This window comes from Heptranchias perlo, chromosome 29 (assembly GCF_035084215.1).
Source record: "Heptranchias perlo isolate sHepPer1 chromosome 29, sHepPer1.hap1, whole genome shotgun sequence".
Classification (NCBI taxonomy): Eukaryota; Metazoa; Chordata; class Chondrichthyes; order Hexanchiformes; family Hexanchidae; genus Heptranchias; species Heptranchias perlo.
Genome location: NC_090353.1, coordinates 22,314,274 through 22,329,343, shown reverse-complemented (window position 1 = coordinate 22,329,343; position 15,070 = coordinate 22,314,274). Strand labels below are relative to the sequence as shown.

Here is a 15,070-nt window from a genome sequence, read left to right as displayed (position 1 = left end):
CTGCAATATCAAGCTCAGAATGTGCAGAATTTTAACAGTTGTAATTTGGTTATTTCTTTTGAATATTATGTGCACATGATGTCAGTGGGATTAAGTTTTAACACATCTGTCACCCACTCTAATGTTAATTGCAGCCATTGTTACAGCGGAAATTGAAATATTTTTGTCCAGCATGCATCAAATGGCCAGCATGAGCTTTCTTTCATTCCAATTAAATTAGGCACAACACAATACAGGAAGAAAGCCCAGTTACCTTTTTGTGCATCCAGTTCAACTGAGACGCACTGTTTTCGAGTCAATTTTGTCATAACCTTTAAAAATATATGAAAAAAGAGGAATGTGATCAATCTGTTGTGCTGTATTATAGATGTTCACTTTAAAATGGTTAAATTTAGCAGCTATATCAACTCCAATGCAACTATTTTAAAATATTACACTTTTTTTCTGCTCTACGTGTGCTGCAGTAAATCGAGATGCTCAGACTAATTGTAAACACTTTTATTTTCTGATGCAGGGAAGTTTTCTGAGCTCTGAAATGGGAATGGCCAATTCGGGAGCAATGTCGCCAACTGGAGTCAAACCAGGCTCACAGTATTACCCCTATGCCAGCAATCCTCGGAGACGATCAGTGCAAGAACCAAGTAATCTAGGTAACATCCACAAAGTGTTGCTTAATGCATAGTATACAGTGTCCTTGGTGTTATTACCTAATCATTTGGGTAATTCTCATTAGATTTTTAAATTTCCCTTCCACCCTTGGTTTTGTTTTTTTTAAATAAATAGTTGATATTTTAATGAGAAAAACTGCAAATTTTCTGGATTGTGGTTTGTCATTACTCTGCAATTAGCGTCAAAATGTTTTAACATTTCTAAATGCACTGGTAGATCTCCTGTGGCTTTGGTCAGGACAAAAAAAAATTAAAAGGTGTTCTGTAGCTATCTCTGCTTTATACATCTTTCTGTCTTCCATTCATTTCACCTGTAACTCTGCCTTTTCTTTATTCTATTTAAGTTTCTCTTCCCTTTTTATCTGACTTTCCTTATTTATCTATCTCAATCTCAGTGACCAGGTCAGATTTTGGAGGTTGTCAAAATGGTGTCAGGTGTTAGAGATGCTCACTGATTTATCTCATCAGCTGCCCTGTGGTGTAAACACCAATCAAGTTATCTCATCGTTGGTGCCCTATGCATTAATGCAATACACAGTTTTGTTACTCTATGGAACAAGCATCAAAAGTGCCATCTCATCAGTGGCATCATAAAGCTTATAGCAAAATGGTTGCTAATTGCTAACCCACTGCTAATTGCTGGAAAATATTACGCTTGCAATGATTATATCACAATCCATAGACTTTGTGCATTCTATGTAATTCATGCACAGACCATTGGTGTCTGCCATGATCTAAGCTGGCAGCAAAAGACTAAATAAAACCACCCTCTCAACTCCGCAATATGTAATCATGAATAATAATTGATACATGGAAATAATAGTACGTTTCAGATAATTATGAACTGAAACTTTGCACTTGTGGTTTGTCACCTGAGCCCTTTGATCAGATTGTGCTTATAATCACTCCTAGGGATCTGTTATTCTTTATATAATGTGTTTCTTTTAACTTTATTTTTAAGTATAGTTTCAAATCTTGAGGATTAAAAATGGAGATCCTAATGTTTTTTTTAAATAAACAGTTGATACAGTTACTTTATGATTGCACATCAATTTTTCTCCCTCCTCTCCTGGGGCAACTGATTAATGCTCCATGGACATCACTTGCCCTCTGTCTCTTGCTCTCCATCTCTCACTCATCGTAATTCCATGCATGGCATGAAGAATGATTCATTTTCATTCTATTCAAAACTTTCATTTTATTGAATTTGCTTTATAATTTTGGATGTTAATACATATTTTCTCTTGTAGAATCCCAGCCCAAGAAAGTACGAAAGGTACCTCCTGGCCTTCCATCGTCGGTAAGCATTTTGTTTCTTGATAACTTTTTATAATTCTTTATTAAAATAGTTAGCCGAAAGTATCTTGGCTAATTCACAAGCACGAGAGGTTTCCATATGCCATTGACCGTGACATCTTAACTGTTTGTTAATGCTAAGTGCACTTCAGCTATGGTTTAAATAAAATTGTGTTCTATTTGTGACTGTGCATTCCTAAATCTAATGCTGGGTTGAATAGACATACAGTCATTATAAGAAAAAAAATTGTAGCAAGTCTTCAACTTTCAGATGCTAGTGCTTTGGGGGTACAGTACTTTGAGATTAGGAAACAAAATTTGGGCTTGAATAATTATGATCAGGAAGGGAAACTTTCATACCTACATTTACAGCTTGGAGTTAATACAGAAGGCAATGTTTTCAGGCCATGTTCCTGGAGTAGTTAGGATATGGAATGCCTTACCAGAAGCTATGGTGAAAGCAGAATCCTTTGATTTGAAACTGGAGGTTAGGAAAATACTACTGCATAATATTTGACTAAAACTGTCATCTCTGTTTTAGCCTGTGATCTACTGTAACTTTTTTGATAAAGAAGCCTATTGTTAGACATTTTAGGCACCAAATTCAGTAAGTCTTTTCTATCACTCAAATATTTTTCCCACTTGTTTTAATTAATTTCTTCTTTATTGTCCAGAGAAGCTTTTACTCATAGAACAACAACAATGTGCATTTATATAGCACCTTTTAATGTAGAAAAATGTTCCAAAGCAGTTCATGCAGCTGTAATAAAAAAAATTATCAAAAATATAATTTACTAATGTAAATCTCATTGGAACTTGCTGTAATTTGAAAGGTTTACAAAGTAATGATTAATAATTGTATATGGGTTTTAAAATAGCATGCACAGCATCTTTACTATGCTTGGTTCGCAGCACTCTATTGATGCTTAGTTGCATATTTCTGGAGAATTCAAAATTTTCTTGGGTCACCAAGAATACAAAATGTGTCAGTTCATTCAAGTCTTTTTTGAATGTTTGTCTACCAGTGCCATTTATTCTGAATGCATTTTTGCTTTTTCTCCCCCTGAAATAAACAACCAAGTACTTAAATGTAATTACTATATCATCAAGCAGACATAGTTTGTTGGCAGACTGCATGAACAATATTCTTTCACTTAAGGGATGTGAAATAAGTTTCATCTCTATATGATAGTCATGGCTGCAGTACCAAAAGTTGGCAATCTTTGTCAGAAGCTACAAAGGTGGCTGTTGTGCAAAGTGGAAAAATTCATATTGATGTAGTCTGGGATGCTTTTTTAAGATGTGTTCAACTGGAGACCAGGTAACGTTCTGTGCTGTACCTGGTTTGGGGGGTGTTTGCTGATTGGTAGTTGCTGGGGGAGAGAGAATGGGGAATTCATGACAAATTGAGAAAGATGGTTGCCTCTGTTAAGATGTGCATGTTGGTGTGTGTTTATTCAGATACACTTCTAAAACTCTGCTACCTTGAAATATGGATATTCAAGTGCACTCTTGGGAGCTTAGCTTCTGCTGAAAGCAGCATTAGCAGTTTGACTCAGGAGGCAGAGACTCAACAATGGATTATGATTTGTATGTGTCCCAGGTGGCAAGTAAAGATTTTTTTTTGATATTCTGTTGTTTACATGCCCTTGGGCGTGTTGAAAATGGGAATTTAATATCCGGAGTGTACAACAATTACAGTTTCTAGGCCACCTCAAATTTTACTTTTGCATGTAGAATTCTAAGTAAAATTGTTTAAACTAGCTTGCCATGAATGAAACAAAAACTGTGTTTTAAAATGAATTCCAGAATCTCGTACGTTAGAATTTTGGTTATTGCCGTAATGGAGGAGGCAGCCATAATGGATAATGGAAATAGGCAGATAAGAAAGAGCTTCTCCAAACCTCATTACAACATTTTAAATTAACTTAACTCAGTTTACAATAAAATCGATTTTTTTTTCTAAAATAACTTCTAGCATGTCTGAAGAAGAGTACCTGTTCTACATTTGTTTTAAATGTGAAGCCATGGTTAAAAATCAAGGCCTGTAGTGACGGACATTCCTAATTTTAAAAAGAGTAAAAGACAGAGCAGTGATCAGGTGACTACTCTGGTTTCAAAAGGCTAAAGATTGTAGGAAGGAGGTAAGACTGAGGGAGGTAGGGAATTCCTCAATTTTGAGGTTAGGGGAAAGAATGAGGCTTGATTTCAATGCCATGCAGATGTAGGGAAGAGCAAGATGATGTCGAAAAGACTAAAAGATGAAGTAAAGCAGGAAATAGTGATTAGGTGAAACCAAACTTAGGTTTTCAAAGACCAATGGTTGTAGGAAGAAAGAAAGACTCTGATGATGTACGAACGAATAATTGCTGTTTAGAAGGAATGAGAGAAAAGCTCCAAGGAGTACTGAGCACAGTATCAAAAGAAGAACAAAAATGATTAATGATAATAGAGTCGTCTCAAATATGTTAGCATTCAACTTTTTGGCTGGACTTGAGTTTAAAAATTGGCATACCTAACTTTTTATTGCAGATGATAAAGGAACATATTCCTATAAAGGAAGACACTTAAAACATTGAAAGCGTATCTTGTGTCTAGGCCCTAGACCTATAATTGCTTTAATTTCATCTACTTAGTTGAAAGTAGTCATTATTTTCCATTTGGTATGCCAACTTTGAAGTGATCGCCTTTTGTCATCAGATTTGTGGTGCGTGCTGCTGGTTGAAAGTATTTATGGGATAACTAAATGTTAATCTAGCTCTCTTAGGTTTATTTAAGAAAAATATGCTGCTATTTACTGATTTCTGTCATCTGTGATCTGAAACTAATACCAATGAAACACCTGCAGAAACAAGACTACTGTATCACAATTTGTGTTTGAGAAATTAGAGGAAAGCTAGCAATTTTTCTGCAATTGGAATGAATAATAGAGAATTTATGCTCAAAGCTAGATAATGAAACATATTGTGTATTAAGTAGAAGTTGTTGTCAGCCTGGCATTTTTCATTTATTTTGCCTTGTGCCACTTAACATTTTTCTTCAGACTCATTACTTTCTGTCCCACAGTGATGGGCCTCTGAAAAATGAAGTAGTCATAAACATTTTAGAGAATACCTACAGATTTTTGGTTTATCATGTTAAGCAGTGTTTCCCCAGTATTGGTTATATCTAGACAAATTAAGTCTCTCACTTTGTGATATCCCTTTGCATCAGTATAATAGAGCCTTTATCAGTAGCTGTAGCTTGGGTGGTGGGGGAGAAGGAAATCATGACAATTTGTGCTTTAAGTAGTTGTAAACAATTTTACAACACCAAGTTATAGTCCAGCAATTTTATTTTAAATTCACAAGCTTTCGGAGATTTTCTCCTTCCTCAGGCAAATGTTTCAAGATCTTGAAACATTTGCCTGAGGAAGGAGAAAATCTCCGAAAGCTTGTGAATTTAAAATAAAATTGCTGGACTATAACTTGGTGTTGTAAAATTGTTTACAATTGTCAACCCCAGTCCATCACCGGCATCTCCACATCATGCTTTAAGTAGAGTAGAGCTGGTCGTGTGGATCCAAACTGGGTCTCATCTCCTCTTCTTCCACACAGCCCCAAAAAAAGATGTGATGCATGCACACGTTTGATAGGCTTATTTTTCATATTTCCTGTTTACTTGTACCTATTTGATTTTACACATCCTGTGGCACTAGGAAATGTTCCTAAAAATACTTCTATCATTCTACTGATTGCATTGTGTTTAAGGAACTTGTTAATCCTGCTTAAACATTGTAAAGGGAAATATTTATGGTCGTTAGTTTGTTGGACCCCAACAGAACAGTAGACTGATGTACACTGTCTTGTGTATCTTTAGTCAGTGCAACATTGATTTTGATTGTCTTTTCACCATATGACCAGTGAATCATTATTTCCGCCACTGTCTTAATTACAAAGTGTCGACGCACAAGGCTTCATTTTCTTTCAATTCTACATGTTTCTTGTCTCCGTTCTCTTCAATGGTGTGGACTACACTGACCAAGTATTACAAGCAGATATGCAAAGGTTTAGGATTTCAGATTTCTGAACATTAAAGTTCAGCTTAGTAGTAACTTGGAGTATTTAGAACTATGTATGCATTTCCCACTAAAGGGGTCAGAACAGAATTCTTATTGTGGGCTTCTTTTAAACTTGTAATATTAGTTGCATTTAGTGTTCATAAAGAAAAAATAAATGTATAATCAGGGCTGTTCTTGAAGCAGAGTACTGCTGATTGTGTGGTTCACACCTAAGCTGTAGGTGTTTAACCTGGAAAATGGACATGAAATTCTTCTTAGGATACTAATGAGAATAAATTAGTTTCCACTCATAAGAATTTGTTTTTTGCAATTAACAAGTAAAAACCCATCTGTAAATCATATGTTTATTCTTCCAATCTAAACTTCTTAGCACTAGAAGTTCCACTTCAACTGATCCAGCATTTAATGAGTACATTATTTACGGCAGCCGTGTGGCGACACTGATGCCTTTGGGGACCATGTTTCTATTTTTCCCTATGAGTCTCTTGTAAGAACCCAACTGGGTGTTTACATTATAACTGGATGAAATGACAATTAAGGTGGACTGACGTGCAGTTACAGTTCAAGTATTGTTTTATGCAGTTCTCTAGTGACATAGTCGAGTAGGATAGAAGCAAGATTATCTTTCATTATCAGTCCCTGGTGAGTACATTAACATGACATGCAAAGCTGAAGCACAATGGTGCTTCATATACATGAAGCATTTATCAACACTCTGTGGCTTTTTGTGTTAAAAGTAGTGTCACATTTCTGATATGTTAGCTTGAAATATCATCTCTGGGTGTAGTTGAGTGCGGTTTGGGAATCAGAGTGAAAAGCGCTGAAAGTTTACATCAGTATGTCGTTGTTTACCTTGTTTATTAGGAATCTACAGCCTAGCTCACATTACTTAACCCTGTCGTTTTCAAACTTTTCTGCTTGAGCTCCCCCTGCAAATATTGACTCGTTTTCACGGACCTCTTGTTCTGAAAAGCAATGCTGTCACTATAGAAAATGTTTTTATTCATATGGGTTTGTTTCTGTGGCGTTGCACATGGTGAGTCGAAGCCAACTGGACTGTTCAGGTAAAGTGGGGTTAGAGGGTGGGGAATAATTGGATCAGAGCAGGCAAACATTCAGTCGTCTTTTTAAAGTCATACATTCTGTACTTATTTTTATATAATACTTTTGATTTCCATATTTTTATTGTTAAATAGCAAAAGCCACTACAATATGGGAAGCCGAGAAGTTGAGTTGGTTGGAACATTGGTGAATTTGTGCACTACAAGCCGAGAAAAACTGAGGTGCTGCAGCACCGCCGATGGTGTAATTACACCGTGACAAGTTTACATAGTCAGTTTCTATTAGAAATATTGACATAGGAATTTGTATATAATGGAAACAGTTGACGCATGTAAGACAAAAACAACAACAGGAAGTAAGGCATTCCGAAGGGATCGTGCCTTCCGCGACACCCTGGTCCACTCTTCCATCAACCCTAACACCCGCTCTCCTTCCCATGGCACCTTCCCATGCGAGTGCAGGAGATGCAACACTTGCCCTTTCACCTCCTCCCTTCCCACTGTCCAGAGCCCCAAACACTCCTTCCAAGTGAAACAGCGATTTACTTGTACTTCTTTCAATTTAGTATACTCTGTTCACTGCTCACGATGCGGGCTCCTCTACATTGGGGAGATCAAACGCAGATTGGGCGATCGCTTTGCTGAACACCTTCGCTCAGTCCGCGTGCATGACCCGGAGTTTCCGGTCGCTTGCCGTTTCAATTCTCTGTCCCACTCCCACTCTGACCTCTCTGTCCTCTGCCTCTTACACTGTTCCGAAGCTCAAGGAACAACACCTCATCTTTCGATTAGGCACTTTACAACCTTCTGGACTCAACATTGATTTCAATAACCACTGCTCCCATTTTTTTTTGTGGGACTGCAGCTGCTGGTAATGGTTCTGCTGTTGCCATTTACAGCTCCCCATGACCCATCTTTTGTTTCTTAACTTGTCCCATTACCACCCTCCTTGCCTTGCACCATCATCCTTTTTTGTCATTTAATCACTCCTGCCCTCCACCCTATCACAGACCTTCCCCTTTTTTTGTTTTTTCTTTCCCAACACCCCCCCACCCCCCCACTTTCCCTGGCCCTGGCCCTGTTCTAGTTTAAAAACTGTTACCTCTTTAACGTCTTCCAGTTCTGACGAAAGGTCTTCGACCTGAAATGTTAACTCTGTTTCTTTCCCTACAGATGCTACCTGACTGGCTGAGTATTTCCAGCATTTTCTGTTTATATAACAGGAAGTAAGGTCTTGTAGACAAGAAGTAAATGCAGACGTAAGAATTTTGATATAGCAAGAGAAATGTGTTAGTAAGTCAACAATTCGAATGCAGAATTCTAAGTATAGAATGTCCAGCTCCATTTGGTCAGAAATGTGATAACCTCATGGACCCCAGTTTAAAAACCTTTAATTAAATCTGGTATGGTGTATGCCGGCACAGGCATGATGGGCCGAATGGCCTCCTTCTGTGCTGTATTATTCCACGATGAAACTGGCTGCTCCACTACAGGTACCAGTTTTGTACGAACGGAAACCTTTGTTTGCAAAGTAGACGTGTGTTACTTTCCAGCTTTGCTAAACTAAAAACCAACTAAGTCACCATTTGTCATTTAGTATTGGTATATCTATCTGTCTGGTTCCAGTCACTTTTAGCTTTTACTAGTTTCCTGCTGGATTTGATTTTTTTTTGGCTTGCTGTAGCACTTTGATACTCAAATAACTGGTACTTTGTAACAGAGAAACATTTTGCATTTGAATTTGAATTTATTGTTTTTTGCTTTAAAAGCATTAACTGATAATTGGCAAAACTAGTAACACTTTTCCAGATCTGTGTGTCTAGTTTTCACTAGATGGCAGCTGAGTGATGGTGACTGTAACCCTTTGAAAGCACAAAACAAGTCTTTCTTGTGGACAGCATCTCCACTACCATGGTAGAAATTTGGCTGCTGGTATTTACTACCAATTTCTTTCCATAGGGAGGTTTTGGTAGATAACTTAGTCCTTGAAGCCCAGTTTCCACTGCAGCGTTTTCATAATTGAAAGCAACGGTATTCAAAATACCTGCTACACTGATATAAGCATTTGCCCAATTTGCTAGTTTGACAGCTTTCATGCCACTTCAGTATTAATGTCCTTCCACATCTACAATGCTGTTTCGGTCCCCACAACGCACACATGATCCTCTATTTTGTAGACACCTGGGTAATTTCGCATCATGATGCATTTAAATTTAATCTTGTGAATTTCTGTTTCAGGAAAGTACTTTTTTTATTCGTTCATGGGATGTGGGCGTCGCAGGTGAGGCCAGCATTTGTTGCCTATCCCTAATTACACTTGAGAAGGTGGTGGTGAGCCGCCGCCTTAAACCACTGCAGTCCATGTGGTGAAGGTTCTCCCACAGTGCTGTTAGGAAGGGAGTTCCAGGATTTTGACCCAGCGACGATGAAGGAACGGCGATATATTTCCAAGTCGGGATGGTGTGTGACTTGGAGGGGAACGTGCAGGTGGTGGTGTTCCCATGTGCCTGCTGCCCTTGTCCTTCCAGGTGGTAGAGGTCGTGGGTTTGGGAGGTGCTGTCGAAGAAGCCTTGGCGAGTTGCTGCAGTGCATCCTGTGGATGGTACACACTGCAGCCACAGTGCGCTGGTGGTGAAGGGAGTGAATGTTTAGGGTGGTGGATGGGGTGCCAATCAATCAGGCTGCTTTGTCCTGGATGGTGTTGAGCTTCTTGAGTGTTGTTGGAGCTGCATTCATCCAGGCAAGTGGAGAGTATTCCATCACACTCCTGACTTGTGCCTTGTAGATGGTGGAAAGCTTTGGGGAGTCAGGAGGTGAGTCACTCGCCACAGAATACCCAGTCTCTGGCCTGCTCTTGTAGCCACAGTATTTATATGGCTGGTCCAGTTAAGTTTCTGGTCAATGGTGACCCCCAGGATGTTGATGGTGGGGGATTCAGCGTTGGTAAGGCCGTTGAATGTCAAGGAGAGGTGGTTAGACTCTCTCTTGTTGGAGATGGTCATTGTCTGGCACTTGTCTGGCGCGAATATTACTTGCCACTTGTCAGCCCAAGCCTGGATGTTGTCCAGGTCTTGCTGCATGCAGGCACGGACTGCTTCATTATTTGAGGGGTTGCGAATGGAACTGAACACTGTGCAGTCATCAGCAAACATCCCCATTTATGACCTTGTGATGCAGGGAAGGTCATTGATGAAGCAGCTGAAGATGGTTGGGCCTAGGACACTGCCCTGAGGAACTCCTGCAGCAATGTCCTGGGGCTGAGATGATTGGCCTCCAACAACTACTGCCATCTTCCTTTGTGCTAGGTATGGCTCCAGCTACTGGAGATTTTTCCCGCTGATTCCCATTGACTTCAATTTTACTAGGGCTCCTTGGTGCCACACTCGGTCAAATGCTGACTTGATGTCAAGGGCAGTCACTCTCACCTCACCCCTGGAATTCAGCTCTTTTGTCCATGTTTGGACCACGGCTGTAATGAGGTCTGGAGCCGAGTGGTCCTGGCAGAACCCAAACTGAGCATCGGTGAGCAGGTTATTGGTGAGTAAGTGCCGCTTGATAGCACTGTCGACGACACCTTCCATCACTTTGCTGATGATTGAGAGTAGACTGATGGGGCGGTAATTGGCCGGATTGGATTTGTCCGGCTTTTTGTGGACAGGATAATTTTCCACATTGTCAGGTAGATGTCAGTGTTGTACTGGAACAGTTTGGCTAGAGGCGCAGCTAGTTCTGGAGCACAAGTCTTCAGCACTACAGCCGGGATGTTGTCGGGGCTCGTAGCCTTTGCTATGTCCAGTGCACTTAGCCGTTTCTTGATATCACGTGAAGTGAATCGAATTGGCTGAAGACTTGCTTCTGTGGTAGTGGGGATATCGGGAGGAGGCCGAGATGGATCATCCACTCGGCACTTCTGGCTGAAGATGGTTGCAAATGCTTCAGCCTTGTCTTTTGCACTCACGTGCTGGACTCCGCCATCATTCAGGATGGGGATCTTTACAGAGCCTCCTTCTCCCGTTAGTTGCTTAATTGTCCACCACCATTCACGACTGGATGTGGCAGTACTGCAGAGCTTTGATCTGATCTGTTGGTTGTGGAATCACTTAGCTCTGTCTATAGCATGTTGCTTCCGTTGTTCAGCATGCATGTAGTCCTGAGTTGTAGCTTCACCAGGTTGGCACCTCATTTTTAGGTACGCCTGGTGCTGCTCCTGGCATGCTCTTCTACACTCCTCATTGAACCAGGGTTGATCCCCTGGCTTGTTGGTAATGGTAGAGTTAGGAATATGCCGGGCCATGAGGTTACAGTTCTGCTGCTGCTGATGGCACACGATGCCTCATGGATGCCCAGTTTTGAGCTGCTGGATCTGTTCTGAATCTATCCCATTTAGCACGGTGATAGTTCCACACAACACGTTGGATGGTGTCCTCGGTGTGAAGACGGGCCTTGGTTTCCACGAGGACTGTGGGTGGTCACTCCTACCAATACTGTCATGCACAGATGCATCTGCGACAGGTAGATTGGTGAGGACGAGGTCAAGTAAGTTTTTCCCTCGTGTTGGTTCGTTCACCGCCTGCCACAGGCCCAATCTGGCAGTTATGTGCTTCAGGACTCGGCCAGCTCGGTCAGTCGTGGTGATACTGAGCCACTCTTGGTGATGGACATTGAAGTCCCCCACCCAGAGTACATTCTGTGCCCTTACTACCCTCAGTGCTTCCTCCGATTGCTGCTCAACATGGAGGAGGACTGATTCATCAGCTGAGGGAGGGTGGTAGGTGGTAATCAGGAGGTTTCCTTGCCCATGTTTGACCTGATGCCATGAGATTTCATGGGGTCCAGGATCAATGTTGAGGACTCCCAGGGCCACTCCCTCCTGACTGTATATCACTGTACCACCACCTCTGGTGGGTCTGTCCTGCTGGTGGGACAGGACATACCCAGGGATGGTGATGGAAGAATCTGGGACATTGGCTGAAAGGTATGATTCTGTGAGTATGGCTATGTCAGGCTGTTGCTTGACTAATCTGTGGGACAGCTCTCCCAATTTTGGCACAAGTCCCCAGATGTTAGTGAGGAGGACTTTGCAGGGTTGACTGGGCTTGGTGTGCCTAGTGGTCCGATGCCGGGTGGTCCGTCCGGTTTTATTATTCTTATTGTGACTTTTTTTTAAACAAGATTGTACAACTGAGTGGCTTGCTAGGCCATTTCAGAGGGCAGTTAAAAATCAACCACATTGCTGTGGGTCTGGAGTCACATATAGACCAGAACGGGTAAGGACGGCAGGTTTCCTTCCCTAAAGGGCATTGGTGAATCAGTTGCGTTTTACGACAATCCGGTAGTTTCATGGCCACCATTACTGATACTTGTTTTTTTAATTCCAGATTTTTATTTAATTAATTCAATTTAAATTCCCCAGCTGTCATGGTGGGATTTGAACTCATGACTTTGTATTATTAGTCCAGGCCTCTGGATTACTAGTCCAGTAACATAACCACTATGCTACCGTACCCATTTTGTGAACACTTCATATGTGTGGTTTAAAAAAAACGCATGTGAAGACATTTACTATGAGTTAACAAAATTGTTGACCTAAACTTGAAGCAAGAGAACAAATACCAGTTTTATAAAAGCAGTTTAAGGCCAGAAGCCATTTCAAAGCCAGTTAAAACTGGTATAAAAAAATCTGGTTTTCATTCAAGTTTACAGATTTTTTTTTTTATTATTGTACATGGTGGTGTTTTTTTTTTAATGCTTGATAGTAGATTCCCTCTGGCATTGCTCACAAGTAATCCGGAGGATAGGCTAGGAAGCAGATCATTCAGGGTTATGGAGAAGGTCAGGAAAACATGACAGTCCTGCAGGGGGTGGGGAAGTGTAGAATTTGAGCCAGTAAGCACTGTATTCTGCAGACACATCGGACATATGCTAGGTGCAAAAAAATTGATTACAAGGTCACATGGATGCAGATGGTGAAGGCCATTTGGCCCATCTTAGCTCATGTATTTAGAAAGACCCCACAGTCAACTTCCCCCACCTCAATTATGACACCTAACTGTTCCTTAAATAATCCCAGGCTATAGCTCTGCACTGTTATACCCAGAAGTCCATTCTGTGTGCTGATTAATATTTATGCAAAGAACAACTTCCCAGAGTTGGTCTTAAATTTACCTTTTAGCAGTTTGAGCATTTATCCCCTTGACCTACTCTTTCATTTTGAGGTACTATTCCAAATCCTCTTTTCCTGTACCACTTACTGTTTTCTATACTTCAGGTTGGACGTGTTGAATGTCAAGTTGACAAAGACCTCTAGGTCTCCTTTTGAATTTGTGCTTAACTTTAGCATCATTCAACATACTTATGTTGCATATTTTTCATCTGCGATTAGATAAATGGATAATACAATTAAATTCTTCTGCTGCTTTAAAGCTGTGTACATTCAGATAATTGAAAGTGCATGGATTGGCCCCAATACTTGTTCAAAAATATGATCAATAACCATGGGAATCGTCTTGCTCTTTTCTACGAAGGTTCTGAATCTAGCAAAGTAAGCTAATATATCCACATATGGCTTTTTGTGCTGAAGACTTGGGAGTGTGGAAGTTTTTTCCTGCCATAGTACATTTTTTTTCATTCTAAATTTGCATGTGGTGTTTTATTTTGTTCAGAACAGTTATATAATTAATTGTTCTGTTGTACTTGATTGGGATGTGTGTAAATCTATGGAATTTGGAAAGCTACTTTTACAGGATAGGCATGCTTTTAGGACCAGAGAGAATCCGTAATGAGCAAATACAGTAGAAATCCATTTATACAGTAAAGTCATGGGTTTCTCAGCAATGTGCATGGGATTTTTCTGTCAATTTCTAAAATTAACAGTTATGATGCTCTAGTTCTAATAACTAATTCTCTAGTTTGTTTGATGCCTCTATTGAGAAGCAAAAGCTAGATTTTATAGAAAAACATCAACAACTGCCTTTAGTTGAAGCCTTTTACAGATTTTGCTCTTGAATTGCAAGATGAAGATTTGCTAGCCTCATCAGGTTTATTTAGAATCTGATGCATGCATACCTCCTGCACAGCTGTGTTTAAAGCTGGGAAGATGCCAGAAATGGGCAGATGGCTGAGTTATTAGATGTGCATCATTCAATTCCCTTCCTGATGCTTGCTATTTAATCAGATTATAAAAAAAAAGTCAATTTTGCTAGATTCATATTCAGCTCAGTAACCTGTTCCATTTTACCCTGATGCAAATGGAAAAATTTAGATTTAGAAAAGATGTATTGTAGTGCAGAAAGATTTTGCATTTGACTTCTAGTTATGCTTATTGCCAGCAACATTGAGGCATTTTATGAATGGGAACGGATTTTTTTTTCAAAGTAACAGTCAAACTACTTTTATGTTGTAGTCTGGGTCTTGAGATAGCAAGCTAACTACAGTGCTCTCTAGCATTTACCTTTGTAATGTGCAGCTGGCCTTCCTGTAAAACGACTGCACTATGTGGCCCTGCCATTCTGTGAAAGTGCTGACTGGGCATGACATTTTGGATACTTCGCATGTGTGACATACTGACCTCACAATGTTGCGTCACAGCATTGCTACAGAGAGGATAGTGGTGTGCATATGTGATGATATCATGATGTCACCCGACAGGCACATTTCCTGGCCCGAGGAAGACTCCATAAGACCAGACCAGCCTCTAGTTTTAAAAATCTAATAGGTTTATTTTAGCGTAGATGCTGGCTACACATGACCCACAGGGGTTGGTAATTAAAAACCAGCATAAAGCTTGCTTTAAACAGAGTAATGTTCCCTCTACTCCACTGCAACAGTGTCCCTCAGCCCCAATCTCAAATAAGCTCCATTTTCCATTACCATGTTCTATGTTCTATACCATATTCCATTTCCCACACCAGAAAATCAATGGCTTTTCTGAATGAGTGTCAATTTGGTTCCAAATTAGGAGCAGAAGAGACTTTCATCTGATCAGT

General features: G+C 40.2%; 1 protein-coding gene across 5 annotated transcripts in view; it reads left to right on the top strand.

The window, feature by feature from the left end:
• The window catches only part of LOC137299495 (transcription factor 4-like), a 143,923-nt gene that overhangs the window by 89,715 nt on the left and 39,138 nt on the right, over nucleotides 1-15,070 (top strand). For all 5 annotated transcript variants that reach the window (XM_067968277.1, XM_067968276.1, XM_067968275.1 and 2 more), the window contains 2 exons: nucleotides 515-650; nucleotides 1,919-1,968. In XM_067968277.1, coding sequence (XP_067824378.1) covers nucleotides 515-650; nucleotides 1,919-1,968 — 186 coding nt within the window. The remainder of the gene's footprint in view (nucleotides 1-514; nucleotides 651-1,918; nucleotides 1,969-15,070) is intronic.